Source organism: Acanthaster planci, linkage group LG15, assembly GCF_054643075.1.
Source record: "Acanthaster planci isolate LZ-2023a linkage group LG15, COTS_SCS, whole genome shotgun sequence".
Lineage (NCBI taxonomy): Eukaryota > Metazoa > Echinodermata > Asteroidea > Valvatida > Acanthasteridae > Acanthaster > Acanthaster planci.
The window spans coordinates 8052112-8074810 of NC_141791.1; the positions used below are offsets into that span (position 1 = coordinate 8052112).

Consider the following 22699-nt stretch of genomic DNA (forward strand, 5'->3'; position numbering starts at 1 on the left):
TACATAGTACTGTACGCGTGCTGTATACATTGAACAGTGAGTGTCGCACGCTGCTATTAGGGCGCCCTCGCTCGAAAGAGTATATTGTATGCATTGTATATTGTTGCATAGTCGTGTTTGTGGTCGTTGAGATCCCTACGGTGGCCCAATACTGTCATGGCAAAAGCAAAATCGCCTTGGCAAAAGAAAATGCCCGCACAATCCACATGTACAGGTATACTCTAGAAGGAAAACCAAATTCAATCGTGAATATGGGTCACCAAATGTCACAGCACCCATGCACACTAATGCAGTAGAATACACGATTCACCAACCAAGCACATGCTCGTACGTCGCATTTTTCTAGAAGAATTTCATGGTCAACACGATCAAATGCTTTTCTGAGATCTATAAATTATGGAATTCCATATCTGCCGTCGCCCGTCGTGCGTCGTCCGTCGTGCGTCGCCCGTGTTTTTGTTTTTTTTGTCACAATCGCGCAGTGGTATTTTTAACTTTGATCCTTGATGTACATGTATTCGTTTTTGCAGTTGCGCCGAACTCCACTTGAAAGAAGAAATAATATCCTGACATCGGTTAAGTAACATGTATATGAAATAATACCATTTTTGTTACATAAATAAATTAACAAAATAGACATTTGTTAGAGTAGATTGTTTTTCTTGATAACTTAGTTACTCTAGACGTAACCTTACTCGTTAACAGCCTGACTTTAGGTCTATAGCCTATGTAATATTTCTGTCTGTCCCCGCACGATATCCCACAGAACAGAATGTAAATAATAGATTATTTACAATGTTTGATTCCTTCATGGTTCTCATAAGAGACGAACTCAGGCTGACTCAACATTATTTTGAGGGCGGGTATACCTTTGATGAAATCTGCTGTATACTCCAAATTAGTTGCAGGAAGGCTCACAGGAGTCTTTTAAACAGTAACGTTACTTGTTGGCCCCATAAATAATGCTGATATGCAGGACAACCTGTTCTCATTGGTCTATCCACCATGGCACACACACCCACAAAAACCAACACATCACATTCTCTGAAACTTAAACCAAGTGGTATTTGCCCCCTAGCAATACATTTAATAAACAATTTGTTAACCACGGCACTGTCTAGTATTTTTGTATTTCAAGGTGAAATTGAGAGGACAAAATGGAATATCTGTATCGGTTGGCAGATGTCTTTCTAGAATTTGATGAAAACAAGTCGGCACGTTTTTACAGTATGCAAATTAGAATTAGACTGTGGATAAGTTGGCCTGAACATTTTCGCGGAAAAGGTTTTTCCCCAAAAAACACTTGGTTGAATTCTCAGAAAGGCGACATTCCCTTGTCAAGGGGCAGGGGTAGTCTAGCATTATTGGCATTAATTATGGGACTAGTACTGCAGGTGGGATTTGTACTTGCCTTATTGGGAAAAAATCCTTAGAAGTGAATGGAATCATCACATTGTCATTTTTAAACCCCGGCTTTTGCAGGTCCTATGCAACCCATTTGATGGGCGACGCACGAGGGGCGACGCACGAGGGGCGACGGACGACGGAAAATGGCATGTTTGGAACTGGTAAATGGCAGAATTGGGACACAACAAAAAGCAAAATGCGACGGACGACGGGCGACGGCAGATATGCAATTCCATAATGAATAGACTACCTGTAACTTCTCCATGCTCCATAGCCTGGAAACACCTATTTGTCAAATCGTGTAGGGTGGTTTCAGTTGAGTACAAGGGTCTAAATCATGACTGGCAACTGGGAATGAAGTTATTTTCTTCAAGGTAACTGTATACTGACGAGTGCACCCACCTTTCCAAAATCTTATGAAGTCACGTTGACATACATGTTATACTAAAGTATTCAAAATAGGGTTTTAATAATGCTATGGCATTGTGCCTTGTTTTCTCAACAACGTGCACTCATTTCAATCCCGATTTTTCGATTGCTCCTGAAGCTAACGACACCAAGTTTGTATAATCCGTACATCACTCCTGAAACTAAAACACGAACACAACGTAGATGACTGTTGACGGCTCTCCAGTAAGCCACTTCTTTAAATGGTATTTATAAACTCCTATATCACTGTCCTCCTTAGTCACAGTAAGCACGCAAGAAAACATTGTGTGGCATTTATTTTACAATTTTGGCAAATTTGTTTCTTTGGAACTTTGGAACATCAATGTTACAACATACTTTCATTGTGTACTCATTGTGTACATATCACTTTTGAACAAAACTCAAAAAGTTGGTGAGAATTGCAACAACGCTTGATGACCAGGCCCACATAACGTCAATAGATATTATGTAAATACATTATATTAACGTCTTAATTATGACATGCACAACGCTGTCATACAACACCGACCAACGGTCACAACATTCACATTAATCGTAGTATTTTGAAACATTTTTAAGAATGTTGTAGACTTGTCAAACAGTGTTTGTGTTATATATATATTACAGCCACAGTACAAACATGTAAATCACATCTTTAAAATATGTATGAAAATGTTCCTGGGTTTTTAAAAATATTTGTCTGTAGTAATGAACAACATTTCATAATATAAAAGAACATGTAATATACTGAAATGTGAAAACGAGGACGGTTTTCGACGTTATAAATTAAAATATATATTTTTGCCCAAAAAAGGTTTCCAATATTGTTGTGTGATACTTAAGCGACAATTTGTAAACATTATCGACACTTCCGTAGACCCACACATCGATGGAAATATTGGAAAGTTCGAAACGTTTAATATTTATTCAACGTCATCCAAAACAACATCAAAACATGTCAAAAACAAAAGAACAGTGTTAAAATAATATTTAGAGAACATCAATGCGCTTCTTTTATCTTTTATTTCAAATATGTCTCAACCGTTAATTGGTAATTTTTTTAAATTTATGATGTTTATTTAACGTATTGTAAACGTCAGCGGTAGTTCAGCTAATTCAAACATCCATGAAATGTTCCAAGAACGTTTCCAAATCGTTCGTATAATATTTGTACGATATTTTCTTATCTTAGCTGCAGTTTTCCAAGTACATTGTATTGACAGCATTTTAACTTGGAACTGTCCATTTGAATTGTTACTATATTTTTAAAAAAAATATCAAATCTAGTGAAATACATTTTTTAATAAGCAGGTTTTAAACATAATAAGTGATGTTTAATTGACTTATTTAAACATAAGCGAATGTTCCGTTGATTCAAACATCAAACACGTATTTTGAAAATGTTATCAACAACGGCACACTACATTTCCTTACTATTTACTCAGCATATTGACTACAGTAGTACAAGTATATTGAATTCACGTCATTAAGCATTTCTGTACTGCTACTAATGTTTAATTGATGCTGTGAAAATACAACAACCACTCAAACATATATTAAAAATAATTAATATAGCGCTGGTGATGGTTTCGTCTATTCAAACATTTATAAAATTAAATACGAATTTTAGTAACACAACATCATATCATCATAATAACAGTTTTAAAAACATCTTTAAGCATTGCTATAAATACGCGGGGTTCAGGTAACATGTTCAAAACGTAGGGATGCAAATTTGGTAAACTTCTAAATAATGCCAACAAATATAAATTTAGCGAAATTTGTTTTCCGGCTATAAAACCTGTTTCAAACAATTCACAATAATTAGATGACTTTTATTTAACACGTCAGATAAATATCCAATTAGGGCATTTGCATAATGTTATCACAACTTGTTTTTTACAGAATATTTCTATGCTGTATGTTATTTTAAAATGTTTTAGTCACAACATCGGTGCAACCTTTAAAAGATGGTGCAACAGCATTATGTGTTCGGATGCAGGCCAAGATTGTCGTCTCGATCCCCCTCCAAAACTAAGCCTATGTGTTTGCTTTTGTCGTGGCGAATCTTTTTTTGCCACGGTACTTTGGTTTTTCCGGAGTGAATTTGTTTTTTGCCGGAGCGTCTTTTTTACCGTGGCGTTTCAGCTTTTGCTGTGGCGCTTTTGCTTTTGCCGTGACAGTTATGGGCCACCGTAGATACAGCCCGGTTGACAAGATACATGTACATCGCAGGGATGCGGCCAAGCTGAGTACTGCGTGTAGCCTGGATGGAGTACACGGCAGTAGACCAATGCACCGGCACAGCACAAGGTCTCTTAGCTTCCAAACCAAATGCTGCAAACTGTATGCCCGAGTAAGTCATGTAAGTTGGAAACTTCTACTACTTAGACCTTCGACAAGACTACTGCAGCAACAGTTCATGGAAGTGATGGTACCATTAGGCCTGTATGGAAGTACACTGTATTTAATTTCTTTGGTAGGCCTAGGCTAGTTTATTTTTACGAGTATTTCATTTAGGCCTTGATGGACTGTTCGGAAAAAGTGGTTTCTAAAACTTGTCTAGCTCCCTTGCCAAACTTTAGGCCCAGCGAGCACTGCAGCAGCGACGAGTAAGTTCTATGGCAGCGTGGGTAGGCTGGGCTAGGGGAAGAGTTCCATATACATGTACATGTACGGACGCCAGTCATTATTACCTACACTGTACAGTGACCTCTTTGCCACCATAAAAGCAAAATCACGTCCAGAAAAGTTCAATTTAGGAGGGAAAATACCAAGTCGTTTATTGAGGAAACACTACAGTTACTTGGACCCTACAAATTGCTTTAACTTTTGGAGCCTGACTACATGTATGTCCAAATGTTTAAAAAGGTGATTAACTGTTAAGGAAATACTTACAGTTTTTCAGACACTCAAGTCATACTAAGTTTGTGCATAGGGCGTCAAGTAGCGTCCATACATACATGTATAATACGGAACTCTTTCCAAAGGGATCACAAACTGCTAATTCCACATCTCAAACATGCTTGGAGTTGCTTTAGGTTTTAAAATGACAATATCCTATAAACGTACATGTACATAAATAGGCTAGGAAAACTAACAGTAATGTAATTTCATATACATTTAGACCTACATGTTGGCCAAATGAGGGGAAATGTAATTTTTGTAGTGGCCATAGGCCTAGTAATGGTAACTGTACTGCAACTTCAAAATTGTTTCATATCTATAGTTACGCTATAGGCCTAGTTATGGTAACCGTAATGCAACTTCAGAATTCTTTCATGTCTATAGTTACGTCATTGCACAATTATCATTGCCAATCTATAAGCTTTCTTTTCCACGTTATCTTTTGAGGCATTACAGTAGCTCAATTGGCATGATCAAAACCTTTCATTTCCACTTTAAATATCGTTAAGGCATTGCAGTAGGGCTGAGTCAATTCAAATAATTCACTATTCAAATATTCAACCTTCAATTCAATCAAATGTCCAGATATTCGGTTGCACCTCAAATAATTAAAAAAATCAGTTGGAATAATGCACTCAGTAATCACTACAACAGCTTCTCACTACGAGGACTATCTCTATCCATGATTAAGCAAGATGGAAGAGAAGAACAATACTTCTTGCCCCGTTGAAAGTTTCTATTTTAAATTTTTAAGGAATTTACTTTTTGAATTGTAAGATGTATTCTGTTGCTTTTCATTTCAATCTGCTTTTTATTAAATTTGCATTCGAATATTCGAATTCGGAAAATAATATTCAAATATTTGATAATCGATCGAATAATCAGATATATTAGATAGCACAGCCCTACATTGCAATATCTTATGGGCATTATTGGTATGCACGTTGCCCTGCAATAAGCCATTTGCGAGTTAAATTTGTATAAAATCTGGTGCACTGAATTATCTGACTGCGCATAAACATAACAATTTGAATTTCCCAGACTAAAGACACTGTCGCTAGTAACATAAGAGATGCCTTGCAACAATACTCTGTTCTCAATGGATGAGAAGGGCACAAAGGAACCAGTCCATTCCAGAGATGGTGGTCGCTGTGCAAAAGTTTGCCCGAATCACGAGGTATAGCAACAATGGTTTTATTAAGGAGAATTCAAGTGTTATGTTCACGTGAATTTAAAGAACTCAGTGTACCAGATTTTGGTCAAGTTGGCAATTGCACTCCATCATTGATTGAGGAGATTGCTGAGTATTTGTTTAGAGCTCCACAATACATGCACCAGTACAAGTATTTTTTCAACCCATCTGTAGTTATAATGGTACTTGTGTGGGACATACTCTGTACAGTACCAGTACATGTGCCCTGAGTTCGAAAATTTTTGTACAAAGAAGTGATTGTTAAAAATCCAAGGACAGGCAGTGAGAAGGACGTGCATTGTCAGGGTTGCAGTGTATCCAATAGCTAGAGGCACAAACCATTCAAGTTCAGATATTACTTTTGATCCACAATATGCCATACTTTTTTTAGTTAGAAAGGTCTGTATGAACAGTTGCATTTGTCACCAGTTTTCTGCAGTAGACATGCATGGCAAGGCATGGCACCAGTATATGTACAATGTACATGTATGTAGATAAAATGCAACTCAGCGTAAATAATTTTGTCAGAAGTTGCACAAAAGGTACCGGTACAGTTTACAGAGTGTATTGTTCATTTATTCTGAAAATTTGTCTTTGATTGGGTTTTTTCCATCTCTTACTTGTGCCTTTAACTTGGATTTTGAATATTTCAAGCCTCAATGTGTTTTCCAGTCACATTGTTGGTAATCTACTAATCCAGCACTGCAAGGACATTCCAAGGAAAAGAAAGGTCAAGAAACCGAAAAAGGATTTTTTATGCATATTGCATATACATGTATACAATTTCTAGCACCAGTAGTATTGCCAGAAAGATACAGCAGTTTCCAAAGTTGTGTTCAAGAAAATTGAGAATTTTTCTTGCTACATGTACATGTACATTTTGTATGCTGTGTGCCATCATACAATCAGATTCATTATGAAGTAAATTTCAAGTTTTTCTCGTTTAGGGTGTGTTAAAACCCAGCCTGTTTCAGACCTGAAATCAGACTGCTTTTCTGACTTGAAGTCAAGTCTATTTGCAGGGAATGAAAGGTATACATGCATGGACAAAATATGGTGTTTGTCAAGGTTTTAAAGAGATTCAAGAGACCAGATCCTTGGCAATTTATAAAGAGTGTTTTTAGCAAAGTTGTACCGGTACATATCCTGCATATATATACTTTGTACCTGTCCTTTAGAACACACAAATAGATCTCTTTGCCCTTTTGTAGAATCTTCCTTCCACTGGGTTCACACAAGTGATTTGTTGTCATTACAGTGTACTTACTCCAACTGCCAAGCAAATTGTTTGGCTCACACTACTCAGTACCTCAAAATACTTAAGTAACAGAGTGAGCCTGAGGGGCCTAGCACTACAAATTATTAATTCTGACTAGGTTACTTCCATTGTTACTTGTACAGAGAACAATAAACCAAAATGCAACTCCGGATTTCATTTTTCAAAACTCTAAAAGAGTGACTTTGATCATGTAAAATACAAATCAGCACCTTCAGATTTATGAAAATGATTATTTGGGGATAATTTGGCATAATGTGTACATTTGGTTGGCTTCCAGTGCAAATTAAATGGAGTTGAATTCAGTTAAAAGTTTTACGTCAAAGTATTTGCACCTGAGGACTTGATTTCAAAACTTCTCTAAACAACAAGGAGAATTTAGTATATTTTTCAACTGATATATTTTAAATCACCCAAGAAATAACTGTAAAAATATAAGCCACGAAAAAAAGATCACAGAATTGACGGAAAATGATGAGAAAAGTTTGGCTCTCTTCATTCTCTTACCGTTGATAATCACTCTCACTATACCAGCATAACTGCCAGTCTTATACCTTTCAACCACCAAAAATTATCTTTAAGCTTGACTCCATGCATATCAAAAATGTATGAGTACAATATGTTCACTGCGAACGTCATATTTGACAGAATTTTGATGACGTCGGAGAATTTTGACAAAAAATGCATGACGTTCGAGAATGCTGAAAACGCTGTCACATGTAGTGCTTGAAACTTCCATGTGCAATATTGATTTTGCTGTTTATTTTGGAGATATCCCTGCTGAAAAATTACATAAAAATTCTCAACTCTGCGAATTAGATTTTCATCATGAATCGTATTTTATGTCTCAGATGTCATTTTTTTTTCAAACGTCATTCAGTATGACCGAATTTCTTTCGAGAAACCTTGGTCCAAAGAGAAAAATCCTGGAGCATTGCCATTCCATAGAGGGGCTCATGAATATTGAATGAAAAAGAGTGCGCACTATCTGGGTTGATGTCAAAGGTCAAACAGGTCACGATGCAGTGAAATGTTTCTCTAACAGCACTGCGAGATAATGACGGGAGCTGCAAAATCGCCATGATCGGTATTTTAGACTTTGCTTTTCAAAAATGTACTTTGAAATGTTGTTGGTCCCGTCGTAAAATGATGATTGTCCGGGAGTACTTTTTTGCACTCTTTTTAAAGCTTGTGTTGCATATCGATTTTGATTTTACTTTTTTTTTTTTGCAGTCGATTTTGAATGACGTTCACGACTGCCTCTCAGGACCCAATTAAATGTGAGAGGTACTTTTTGATTTTGTGATTGTGATTTTAATATGTGTAAATATTATCACCTTTCACCTCATATAAATCTGTGTAAAATAACCACGGGGATTATCATTCCTCGGTAAATTTTATTGGCTGGCATTTCAACAGGTTGTTCACGCCCATCAAAAATGCTGACGTTCGAAGCTTTAATTAATTAACCCCAATTAATTTGAAAGATGGACACAGTCATCATTGTTCCAGATATCAGCCATGACTTCCCTCATTACATCAGACATTGGGAATTCATTCATTGCTGTTTTCTTCAGGAAAAGTGAACCTCAAAGTTGAACATTAGCTAATGGTCCATAATTTGAGGAAGTATATTATAGCTTCAGAGAACAATAAGGTCATGTCCCCTTACAAGCGACAGCGCTGATTACTACATTTTACTACAAGTAGTAATTTGTAGTATTGTGTAGGGTTAGAATTAGTACATGTATTTTCTTTGGCTTTTCCTTACATGTACATTGTACAAGTATTGGTACGAGAACTTCTTGTCAACTGTACCATATAGGTACTCTTCAAGTAAATTTCTGAAACGATTGATGATCGTTGAATATTTTACATGTGATTGGTCGAGCGTGTCGGTACAAATTGTATTGGCCTGTTGGTCTGCTAAGCAATACTGTATTGTAAACTTTGGATAATACTTCTCCGATTACCAATTACTGACTCAGCAATTGGCCAATTGTATACTGTACTGGTACGTATATCTTGTATTGTACATATGTGCCTTGATCTTATCATTTCTGTTTTTTGGGCCCAAAAATGGTGTCATGTAACATGTATGTTGAAATATAATCGTATTTTTATACATGTATTATGTTAATTCCTAGGCTTGTAAATTTAATGTACAGTGTAATTTGGTATTACTGTAAACTTTACTTTACATCTTTGTCGTACATTTACAGTATCTAGAGTATTCCTTGAGCTGCTAGCACATCTCTCCTTTCTTGGCAGGAAGGACACAGAGAACAAGGCTCCATATGTAGACTATGAGGTAAGGAGAGAGGAGACACAGGTACTGTACATGGATCATCATTGCACTTAGGAGTATGACTGACATGTACGTGTACATTGTTATAATATCCCACTTTCTGCCAGTCCAGTGACTTTTATATGGGACATAAAGTTTGTTTGGAAAGATATTATGCCAGTACATCTATACATACTCTGTAAAAAGTGTGGCAGGCAATTAACAGAATAATATACATGTACATGTACGTGTACATGTACGTGTACATGTATCTACTTGTATGATGCACATATGTATACCCTATACCAATATTATCAGTGTTTACTTAGATTAAATGTACATATCAACAGGGGTATGGCATGTTTGATAGATCTGCTGAGTTTTCTTAACCCACACGTTCATTGTCATCCAGGCGTTCATAATGCATAGATTACATGTATAATATGCTGGTATAGAGGTATGCATTATACAGTACAATGGGATAATCATGTGAATGGTGACAGTGGTGTAGTGGGAGTGGCTTTTAGTGTGGTTGAGGAAGACAGGAATGCAGCTAACACACTCATGCACTATACATACTGCTTTCATTCCACTCAGTAATTCAAAGATAGAAAGGTGCATCATTGCCAGTTGGTGACTGTATGGCCCCTTCGTTGGGAAGGCACAGCAGATTCCAGTGAGTTCACCTTTGCTTAAACATTAAGATGGAACTAATATTCACCCATTAAGTGTTTATTTTACACATTTCATTTTCATTTAAGTTCATTGTTAGCTAGGATATTTGATGTCACATTTCAGGGAGATTCTTGAATTCATATCACTGAACTGCCTGTACATGTACTTGTGGAACATTTACATTTGTAGAAACCTCAGTGTATAACAATTAGCATGAGCAATTTATTTTGTTCATAGGCCCCTTGTAGACATTCTGACACTTCTGTCTATCTTGACATTTATGGCATAGCAAAAAAAGTATACACGTTGAATATGTACATGGTTATACACATACTAGCAGTAGAAAAGTTAGAACCAGCATTGTACTGGTACATTGTGCTGTGAATGTACATGGATAATTACTGAAGTCAAAGTACATTCATGTACATATATTATAGAATCGAGAGACATGATACAAATTTCAATTGAGCTCTAGATTTTAAATGTTATCCTCTGTTGATAATCAGGATTTAGTTGGCTTATTTATACTCATAGTGTGAACTTTGAATTTTATTGTTACACGTACATTGTGTCCCAATTCAGACACCCTTCTGCGTGACTTGCCTAGATTTGCCTGAAGGGTTGTCTGGGAGTTGATTGACACCAAATCTGAAATTTCTGTGTCATTCAAGTGATTTTTTTTCAGACTTTTGGAGACCACTTTTTTCCACTGTTTTTACAAATATGACCAAGAGATTACTAAGATCAGTTTTCAGCAGTATTTATGAAATTGACTACATTACATATACGTTATACGGCTCAAAACATTTGGACCTGATTGGAAGAGGGTTGAACACAAATTGGCATTAGGAATATGTTAACTGCTTTGGAATTCACCTGAATAGTGCATGACAGAAGCGTACATGTACATGTACATGTATGCTATCTATTACTAACAAAGCGATCCATTTTCTTGTGTCTCCTCTACAGATGTGTGATGTTAACACTGCACAGATGCTGTTGACCTGCATATTCAGCCTTCATACATAAATGTATCACACCCAACACTGTTGTCTTCATCAGGTGAAATAGTGCCTCCTCTACCCCTTTTGCCTCCTTCATTCTCTTCACCCTTCACTCATGTCTTCCAGTGAGAAGCTATCACACCAAGAGTCCTCAGGGAGTGTTGGGCAGATGGTGTCCCAGCGCCTCTCCCCATCATTGATCAACTTAGAGCATCTGTCAGAGGAAGAGCGTAACATCATTCTTTTGGTACTGGAACGTGATGAACAGCTACGACAGCATGACCAAGAACGAGTCAAGTGAGTTGTGGAAGTTTTAAACCATTTTTATTTCTCATCAGATTTTTTCTGTGTTAGTTTTCTTCAAGAAAAATTCCTGGCATATTACGGTACATTTTCATTTGCTTGGACAACAAGTATGGAGTTTGGGAAAACTTGGTAACTGTTCAATGGTGGCATATTGTAAAGAGAAGAATTATAGCCTCGTTGGATCTGTTCTGTAACTAATGATGAATATGCATATGAAGACGTATGCACCAGCGATGTGAATGTTGCTTTTGCCAGTGGGGTTCCCCTTTGGCATAAATTAACATCATCACAGAATAAACTTGATTTCAAAGAGATTAATATTGCTACCTTTAAGTGTTATGCTGTACTCTTACAGAATACATGTATCTACACATATACATGTATCTCTTAGAATTGTTCCAGCGGTAGATAGATTTACAAGAACCATCATTTGGTAAGCACAGTGTAATTCAAAATACAGGTACATGTACCTGCACTGTACTGTATTCTAAAAAAGAAAATGTTAGTTTTCAGATTTTTTTGGAGTATTGGATTTTATTCTTTGGGAAAAATGATCAACACCTTAATTACATGCAGTGTTTTAGCTAGGATTTGAAAAGTGGGCGTGCAGAATGAAAAACAGGGAGTGCAATCTTGTTAGAGTCCAAAATTTGTGCGCGAACTTGAAGCACGCAATACAAGCACGCAGCGCGAAGTCCCTTTCGGCCAGGATCCAGGGCCTGCATAAGGGTTCTGGAAGCTCTGCTTATTTTAGATGCTCTCAGGTGGTCTCTGATGAATTTCTAACATTTTTTCATGAGATTTTTGCCTTTTCAACAAAAAATAACAGCTTTTAGAAAAAAATTAAGTTGTAAAACTGTGTGCAATTGTTGTTTCATGTAGTGTGATCAAACAACCCTACAACAAAGAAGCAAATAATGACATACAGCTTTTAACAGATTTCTCATCACCACTTTATTTTGTTTTGAAAAAATTGGTATGCAGGTACAGTAATAATGCAGGTCAGTACTTGGCACTTGTTTTTTGTGCCTTTTTTTGCAATACAGTACATTTAGGTTATTATGTGATAAGCAAACAAATATAAATAATGATATAAAATGAATCCCAGTATTCCTACATACATATACATGTACATGTTTCCTACAGCAATTTGGCTAAGATTAAGAACAAGCAAATTGACTACAAGACTCAACTTCAATGTGGATGAAAAAATACATGTCGTACATGTACATGCATAGTGCGTGTACATCACACTGTCCACGCACCCACGTACACCATACAGGCAGGCCACGTGCTCGCGCTTGTGCACGAGCCTGAAACTTGGCATCGAAAGAGTTCAACAATTTTTTTTCCATTGTTAAGGCAGAAGAACCTAAACAAGCTTCATGTTGATTATTGACAATAACAAAGATTACGTGTAGGCCAGCCCTTGCCTTAGGGAAGAAATCTGTTATTTTTCGTTTCATTCTAGATGAATTACATGTAGTGAGCATGCAGCGCAAGCCCCGACGATTATATGTCAACCTCGTCCCCATGGACTACCTCGTGCGAGAGTGGGCGCAATATCTGAATATGGCGGCTAACAGTTGCCATGGGAATGAGGTTAATTACATGTACAAGCGATCGCTGGTGAACAAGTATGGCTCCCTGTATTCATTTTGTTACAAGTTGATAGATATGGTACAGCAGTTTATTATTTGTCAGTAAGGGAACCCGCCTGCCGGCGTTGATACGTTCGAACCAAACATCCAAATGGTAGTCCCAGCGTACATGTACCGGTAATTTACTGCAGCGTATTTTCTATTTTAGACTTGGTTGATGGGAAAAGCATGGGAAACGACTGAATTTTTGCTCAGATTTTATTTTCACATTTTCGGGATCTAGATTACACAAGCGTCAAATTAAGTAGTGCATGGCTTGATTTGCACTGCCAGGCCGTGCTTGAAAAAATGCAAAACACGTGCAAAACAGGGCTGCATGGCTCGCTAGCTACATGTAAAACACTGATTACATGTAGCTCATTTGATCAGGTAATTCAGGTTCCTTCAAGTTATAGTACAACAAAGTATAGACAGCTGCTACCGCTTCAATTTATTGACAAGTGAACACTCTATATGTACATACTACTACCCGGTATGCATGTTACACATACATGAAGGTACATGTACATGTACGTGCTTTGTTTTGAGAAGGTCCCCTTGTAAAATTCATATTGACTTTTATGCTAGTGGTTGACCTTCAGACTTGGTGCAAATGGCATCTAAATCAAGTTACGTATACCTGTCTTTCTGGACAACTTACAGTACTATACCGGTAGCTGACTGCGAAAGCAAAATAAAAAAAAGGTCTTTGCACAGCAGTGGGTAAACAGCCATTAGTATCAGCTGCCCCCACCAATGGCTTTATAGACCTTCAGCATGACAGCCATTCATGTCATGCTACATGTACATGTACTGTACATGCTTGGTTTGATTCAGTTTGTACCAGTGGTAAGAACTAGTACGTGTATATGACACCACATGGTTAGTCACCATGACAGTGTCCCATTCCCCTCCCATCTTAGACATGTTAAAGAGTCTGCTCGAATCCTATACATACAGCTACATGTACATTGTACATGTAGCTAGTTTTCTTGACAAGCAATGTTGTAGAAAGATATGGAACCACATACCGGTATGAATGTCCATATTCCATGTACTCGTAAAAGGAGTATAAAAAAATTAACCAAAGATTTTATGTACTGTACCTTTGGTTAATGATCTAATCCTTTACAGGTGAATGTACTGTACCTTTATGCACGTTTACATTCATGTCTGATTTCCCAGATCTCTCTGAAGTCTCCCAGTATCCATGGTATCAGCATTGATGTTAGTCTTGCCCAAAGATTGGTTTTACTGTTTTGTCTAGTGCACTGTACAGGCGACATGCTGGCAAGCACAGCCAAATAGCAGTACCAGTAGAGAGCGATATATTCACAAGAATTCCGAGCGTTACCATGAGTAATGGCGTATGCACACAGCAGAAAACCGCAGTCTACATTGCACGCAGTTTTCGGCAGCCATAGAAAATGCATTAACCTGAACGAAAACCGAACTTAAACCAATCAATCATGGCAACTTACATGCATGTTTACTTTCAATGGGTAACCTTGGTACCTTGATTGAAAATTTTTGACTACATTTCCATGATTTGACATCCCTTTGACGACGGGAATTTTTTTCCGAAAGCCGACTCCAAGAATTCAGCCTCGCTTGGCCACAAAGGCCACCTGCCAAACCGCAAATTTTTGGTTTGTGGCCCTGCGTGCTCTGCACGCTTTGAATTACACAGTGAAAAGGCTCATTGTTCAGTGGCACGCGGCTCTACTCACGCTTCCACATTCCCGTTGCCTCTTTTCAAAGTGGGCACTATTGTGAAGCTGGTGATTATGATGCAAATTTGGTCTTTTCATTTCTGGGCTACACACAAAGGCCAATCATATATACAAGAGCCAGGGTCTGCCTTCTTTCACCGTCTTTGCTCGAGCGTGGGCTGAGAATAATAGCTGAAAAATGGGCTGAGAATCTCAATTTTACTGTCTCCCGACGCGAAGGGGTTTTAAACAGTCTAATATTCAGTGTTTCCTTCTTTATTTCTGATTACTTAGACTGGCTTTTTTTCCCAAGCTGCCTTACAGACAAAATGTCACACAAGACCTGCCTTACAAACAATTTCATTCAAATGGGTTTATAGCACTACACAGATGTTATGCACCACTGTAAAATCATGCTAAGTAATAATTCAGTGAGACAATGTAATGCAGGCCCAGTGACAAGAAATACCAATAAAATTCCAGGTGGTCTTAAACTTTTGAAAATGACTCTAAAATCAATCCTTCAAAATCATCTACCAGCATTATTTTCAAGAAAAAGTGGCCACTGCTTTTGTCCAAACAAGCTGTTTAACATGAAAACTAAGTATAAAGTGGAACCTGCAGTACCCCAAGAAAATCTCTGCATGTACATGTATCTTGTGTGTCACAAAGCTGTGGAGGCACTCCAGTTCTTCCTTGTTGAATGACATTGCATGATTAGGAAACCTTTCAAATCCAAAATGGTGAAATTTCTTCCTTTGACTGCTACAAAGAAGGTGGAAAGACGAATTTAAAAATGTAATTTTAACGTTGTGCTTCATGTATTCAAGTCATAGAAAACCCACTCTATGGTGTTACGGAGAAACAACAAAAAAGTGGAGGTTTTTTTATTGAAGTGTCTGAGCCCATTTGAATCGAAGAATCTCAACCTTTTAAGTCAATTCTCCCAACTTGAACCACATCCTTCCCTCTACTATTGTCGATATTGTACAAGAGAGCAAATTGTCTTTACTAATGCTTTGAGCCATGAGGGATGAAATCAATTATTTTCCAGTGTTGGATAGTTATGTACATGTACATGTGCATGTACCAAAGTTTTACTCCTGGCCCAGCTATTTTCTTCAGCTGAGTGCACAACTGTTTTTTTCCCATTCACACGCACAGTGCAAGTCACACACAGAGACATGTACATGTACCGGTAGTCGGCACCGTCAGATTGAAGGGTGCACACACACTGTCTTCATTTCCTCACAAGACTAAATGGATTTACATGTGTACATCTGTCAAATCTGTAGAAATACCGGTATGCTAGATTCAAGTTGTCAAATGCTATCGATACGACGGTAAGGAGGTGGGGACTTTTTACACCACTAACAAATGAGTTTATTTAGCGGCTAATTAGGAACCACAGTCCACTGTCTCTTTAAATGAAGACTAAACCGGTATTTACAACTTTAGAATTACATGCTTTATCATCAAAATTCCATTGTAACTGTAGGAAATTGAATGTACAGTTAACTGTACTTGTATTATTGAGAATAATCAACACTTCACTAAATAGTTTGATGTCACAAAAGTGGTTTCCTTTAGAGTACCGTAATGTATAAAAAGAAGCTACCGGTAAGATACATGTTCCTATGGAGGTACTGTACATGTACATGTACACGTATGGAGGGTGAATTATGACATTATTTTGATCAGTAAGTTGTTACTCACCCCAAAAAATTTTCATCGTTGATTAATTCAGATAGGCCTGAATGTTTTGAACATGTTTCACCAAAAATGTGTCACCGCTGCGACTGTCAGCTCAGAAGCCTGGTTCACACCTCATTTAGTGTAGTTTAATAAACAGTGGAACACATTGGAGCAGTGCATTCAAATTAACTTTTTGGGCAGTTGGCCGTGTATGATTAATGATTTTAGAGAGTCAGCCTAGCCTTTGGTGACACGTACAGTACATGAAGATGTCTACTAGCATTTACATGTATGTGTAATGTCTGTATTCCATAGTGAAAATGTACATGTAGTCAGTTTTGCAGGAAGCTAAAGAGCGCTAGCATTCTGTATGTCATGCGCATGTACATGTACTTGCCGTGTATGCACACACACGTACGCCAGGCTGGTATGTACATTTGTACGTGTACAATGTACAGTACACGAACCTGTACTGTACATTAGTGTACATACATGTATTGTACCGGTACTTGCAAAATACTTGATGTGCACCCAACAATGAAGCAAATTTTAGTTCTAATTAAGATGTTCAATTGTACAATAAATAGCCTATTAACTGTTTATAAAAAAATTACAAAATCGCAATTAAAGTGATTTCTGTCAAGTCCACACAACTATGTTTTGTAAAGGTACTGTGCTAATCTTGAGGTTTGCTCTGCAACAGCTGAATGACTTACATGTACATGTAGGTCTTGAGGCAGGTCTCAGTATCGAGAACAGTCTCAAAACCAATTTTTGAAGGTCTCGACTCAAAGAACTCAGTTCCAATTTCAGAGTCCTGAGATCTTGTGGGGTCTTGAGCGTACAAGACCTTATTGTTCCGTTGAGGAAAAAATCACAAGAAGGATTTGTATGATCTAACTTACTTTCAAAAGTTTGTATAGACGATGTTATCAATTCTGAGGAACAAAATCAAATAGTCTGGTAACCACAGGTCACTGTATTTCTAGTAACACCATGACAGCAGTCTTGGTCTCTGCTTTGGACCCTGTGGTCTCTATCCTCAGGTCTCAACTACATGTACATGTACATCGCTGACATGTGTATACATATACCTGTACATGTACAGTACATGCACATGTAGTTCTTTTCTTGTTTAACCACTTCATGCTGGGGCATTTTTCAATGTTGATGATGCTGGGCCGGCATGACTATCATTTTTTCCGTTTTCAAAATCCTTAAAAATTCATCATTCCATTTAACGGTCGTTTATAGCCACACCAAGTAATCTTCAGGCACTACTCTAAGTTGACAGGTGACCTTCATTGATGTCCGAGTATTTCAGCCAGGCCAGCAGCCTTGTAAACAGAGCCCAGATTGTGCGGTGTTGTATAACTGTCTTTTGTTCACGAACCTGGCTTAGTGCACGGCTGACCTTTTCAATAGGGGCCAGATTAGCGTGCAGCGGTGCTGTGTGGCTCATCGCTGCGGTGGTGGAGCGCTTTTGTCCGCGGTGGTAATCCGCTCACTCTCAATGCCCCAAACCCTGGTATACAGTTTCAAAACAAGGCTAGATTATCACCACTTTTGAGAGTGAAAAATGTCAGTAATGCCCAGCAGCCTGCTCTTTTGTTCAGAGTACGGTCTTTTGTTACAGGGCCCTCTTTCCTTTGTCCGAGTTCGGAGACCCCGGCCACCCATATAAACCATACGTCTCCGATCCCGGAGTACCCGGCAGGAAGTGGTTAAGGGGCCTGTGGGAACCACCACAGCTAGCAACCTGTTTGCTTTGAAGGAGTTGTTAGTGAACTGCAAGGCCACAGTTTTTTTTCCTGTTTTTTGAGCTATCCAATGTGGTTGCTGCTTTATATTTCTGACCATTTTTTTAAAATAAAAAGCATGTGGTCTTATTTTTTAAGATTGCAATATTCTGAAACGGTGGCGAAGGAATAAATCTCATGGTAAACATGCCAGAAGGACAGTATCCGTAGTATTCATTGTCATCAATTTACATGTATTTACAGCAAGTTTTGTAAAACCTGTAACAATTCCCTGTCAAACTGCCGGCAATTTCACACAGTGATGTTTTGTGTTTTAGTTTTTTTGCATGAGAAACCACAAGACATGTATAAATTTTGCTATTTGCACTAAAGCAAGAAAACTTGTAGTTTACTTCATACCGTTACCTACCGGCACAGGTAGTACATGTAGTTGTTTCATGACAATGCAGGCGGCGACCTTTTATTCTGGGAACACTTTAATGTGACCAGCTTATCATGACAACATGAAAGTTACACAGGTCAAGGGTCAAGCATGCAAGGCATCTCTAGGAGGTGCTACACTGCCAGTGGCAGAGTGCACTCAACAGTAGTAATACATGTACATCATACATGTATGTGTATAATTCAAATTAAGCAGAAAGAGTACAGTCAACCAGGATTTTACATGTACATGCACCGGTACATGCATTACCTGTACGAACATACATGTACTTGTAGGTCAGTTGTAGCACGTACATTATGTGTACTTCATTCACACTTTACATGCCATTTGTGTCCTTTTGATTTCTTGCGATGTAAAAATTGAAATTGTCTGAGGCAAACTTCTCTGCTGCGCACACATTCATGTAATAAAGCAGTGACCAACACTATTATTTTGTTTGTGTAAACTTCATATGTAAGGCCAGCTTTTTAAAAATTTCTTGCATTACGAACATATTTTTGTGCCATTTTATATTGATTCAATGTGTAGACCTTTGTTAAACATTTTATGTTCCATTTCCTTCCTCTTTTCATTCATTTATTCCTCATGGCAATAATCTCAGGGAGTAAGCATGTTTGATTGCATTTTTTCCTCATTATTTGCATGTTATTTTCCTGAATAACTCTCCCTTTGAGTGCATCCATTTGCTTTCATTTCTCTCTGGTGTGCGGTGCAGGTACATGTATTAACACATTTTAACTTCCGTAACATTCATTCCAGTAGTTGAGCAGGCATGATTATCAGTCAATTCATGTACATGTAATTCATTCTTAGCATATGTACAGTATTGAACTTGATTCCCTTGACTTGTGTGCTCATGTATCTCATGGATTGTGGTCCTGAACTTACACCCAACAATAACTCAGTCTGCTCTTACAATTTGAGACTTGATTAACACATGGCATCATTCTGCAGAACAAGGCAATTGGGTACAGTGTGCAACCTTGGAAAATGCACATGTTCCTGTACACCTGGTACATACATGCATATCTTACAGCACATGACTGATAATCTGTGGATCTGCTAAGTATAATGGTACATACATGGTACATGTACATGTAAGCCAAAACACAGGGACATACATGAACCAGAATTAAAAGCCATTAACTGTAGTGGTACAGTGCTCATGGACACCTGTGGTACATGCCCATTACATGCCTGTTTAATTGACCAATAGTGTGTCGTGGATTTGCTAAATACACACACCCGTCAAGCTGAAGAATGTGCGTGTGAGTGCAGTGCCACCACAGTTACGTGTATGATGTGTAATTTCGGATAAGTCTATACATACATGTAAGTGCAGCCTCCAAAAAGCCCTTTTCAAGTTACATGTACATGTAAGTTTGAACAAAATGTGGTACACCAAGTTCTTTAAATTTCAGTTCTCCATACTAAAGAAGCTGTTGCTAAACCCCTGTACAGTACCTCATGGGGGGCAAGCTTTTGCTACCAATACACTCTTTTCAATGGATAGAAGGGCACTTGTAAAGGAACCAGTCCATTTCAGAGATGGTGATCAATATATAAAAGCATGCCCCAAGTAATAAGGTATAACAGTGTCTTTTATAGTCTGGGGAATTCAAATTGTTATGTTTAAATGTGCAATCAAGCCAATCAGATTTACTCAGTGCACTAGATTTATTCAAATTTAACTCACAAAAAGCTTGTTCTCAGTGCTCTCTTGTGTCTGATGGAGACTCAAGTGAGAGTCAATGGATGAAGCTGATCCAGCAGTTCACACTGGGAAATTGAACACAAGTCCAATGTTTTGATGTACATGCAGCATTCGTAATTCATCCTATTCATCAGACTTTACATGTACATGTACTTCAGTACTTGGCCGTACATGTACATGTAAATGTCAAAAATACATGTACATGTACATTCATCTGTATATGAACTTTATAAACTTTACACATTGTGTACATTGTACATGTACATGTGCACTTGGGGAATCCAAGTTGAAGATCTTCTGAGCGTGTGGCACTTGGGTTACATGTACCGGTATATACATATACATGTACATGCTGTCTGACAGTTGATAAAGTTGCCTTGGACGCAAATACGGTACACATACATGTACACGTACATGTACGTGTACATGTCCCTTGTCTTCCGTCCGTATCACAAACAGTGGAACGCCGCTATAATGAACGAGATGGGGTCCTTGTAAATGTTCGGTACAGCAGTCATTTGGTGTAGGGAATTTAACTGCTGAACGTTTCGTTGCCATGTTGAATAGTGCCCTCTCTTAATTGTCTGACCGAAGTGCACCCTCTTGTGATACCTTGGTTCGCTGTTTCCGTGATGTTTTGCCATTGCATTCAAGTTTAAGGTTTCCAGAAATGTATCTGTTAATTATTTTTGTTTTTTATTTAAACGTGAGTCAAAAATTGATATCAAGTTTATCCTAAACGTTGTGAAACAACTGCTTAGTATCGATCTGTGATGCATGCTGTGGCGAATCTCGGTTAATTTTTGTATCAGCAGCGCCCTCTTTAGACTATTGTTAGTGCAATGCCACTGTGTGCGTACGTGCGGTTTTCTTCCGCACCCGATCATATGGAGTCACAAAACCAGGGTCTATTCAATACATGTGCCGTTGACAACTAGTGGCTTTCCCTTCTAATCTATGGGGAAATAATGGCCACTTGTCACTTTCCAACTTAAAAAACACGGACTTTTTTGTCATGTTGACGTTCAGGAATTACAAACGGCAACTGAATAGTGTTTGGTACCGGTAGGTTCTGTGCACAAATTATTGGGAGCCAAGGACAATGTTCGATACAGCTGAATGTTTGGTATAGCAGCATTCGGTATAGCAGCGTTCCACTGTACATGGACTTGCAATCTCAGTTCTTCCATTAGTCATAGGCAAGGTTTTACAGCATCCTGTTCTGTTGGATTTAGTTTGTGAATTACATATTGGATCATGTTATAGTAGCTGTCCCACCGGTATTAAGAATATCTTGCATAAATTGAGGTTCTTGTTTGGATTTTCTTTTCTGCACCTCCCTTCTCTTCTCCCTACCCTCCTCCTCCTACACACCCCTAGAAGGAAGCAGGGGTATGTTTAGTAGTACTGTGCGTACATGTACCAGTACAGGGTACATGTACCTGTATGTCATTTCCCACATTTTTATATGTACACGTATGTGTATAGCGTACTAAATTACGATGTCATTTTGAATTTTACAAGGAAGTGTAATGCAAAGGAATGGAGTACGCGCAATTGTTGATTCACACGCATGTACTCCCGCACCGTAGTTGTGGGGACATACATGTACACTTGACATTTTACCTATTTTGTGGGGACCGAAAACATTGTGGAGACTCAGAAATGTCCCCACAACTCGGTTTAAATTTCCTTAACAAAAGAACTTGTCCCCTGAACACGGTGAAAGCCTACCCTGTTTTTCACACCTAATGCCTGCAACGCATGTATTAGCAAATGATGAAATATCATGACATCCATTAAAAAAGTAAATAAATTGCTTGAGAGTTCTTCAACGTGTGCACTTGTGAGAACTGATGCATGAAGCTGCACATTCCAATAAGGAAATCAGAATTTCTGATTGTTTACTTGACCATGAAGTATGCATAATTTGCCATAGGAATCTGTGATGGGAATCTAATGCACAAGGGTGGTTTTGTTTGGGGTTTCTGTTGTAGTTTTAAAAGTTCTGACAAATTTTATTATTATTTTATTTGTTTGTTTGTTTGTTGGGGTGTTGAGGTTGTTTGTTTGTTTGTTTGTTTGTTTGTTTTCTTGAATTTTGTTTTGTTTATTTTATACTTTTGGGTGTTTTTGTTTTGCTTTCTATTTTTTGCTATTCGTTTGTGGAGTTGGGTCTGCTTTTCTACCGTCAGTCTCCTCATGTACAGGTGCTTGTTCTTTTACATTTATGTTCATCTCCCCATGGAATTT

General features: G+C 38.0%; 1 protein-coding gene across 4 annotated transcripts in view; it reads left to right on the top strand.

Moving 5' to 3' along the window:
* The first annotated feature begins 4040 nt into the window (after nucleotides 1-4040).
* LOC110986672 (synaptotagmin-like protein 4) overlaps nucleotides 4041-22699 on the top strand; it is an 82615-nt gene continuing 63956 nt past the window's right edge. For 2 of the 4 annotated variants that reach the window (XM_022248740.2, XM_087146927.1), the window contains exons 1-5: nucleotides 4041-4201; nucleotides 8445-8491; nucleotides 9441-9522; nucleotides 10096-10174; nucleotides 11143-11474. In XM_022248740.2, coding sequence (XP_022104432.2) covers nucleotides 11293-11474 — 182 coding nt within the window. In that variant the 5' untranslated portion in view covers nucleotides 4041-4201; nucleotides 8445-8491; nucleotides 9441-9522; nucleotides 10096-10174; nucleotides 11143-11292. Of the gene's footprint in view, nucleotides 4202-8444; nucleotides 8492-9440; nucleotides 9523-10095; nucleotides 10175-11142; nucleotides 11475-22699 lie in introns of those variants that run through there. The other 2 variants (XM_087146928.1, XM_087146929.1) reach the window with 2 other exon arrangements.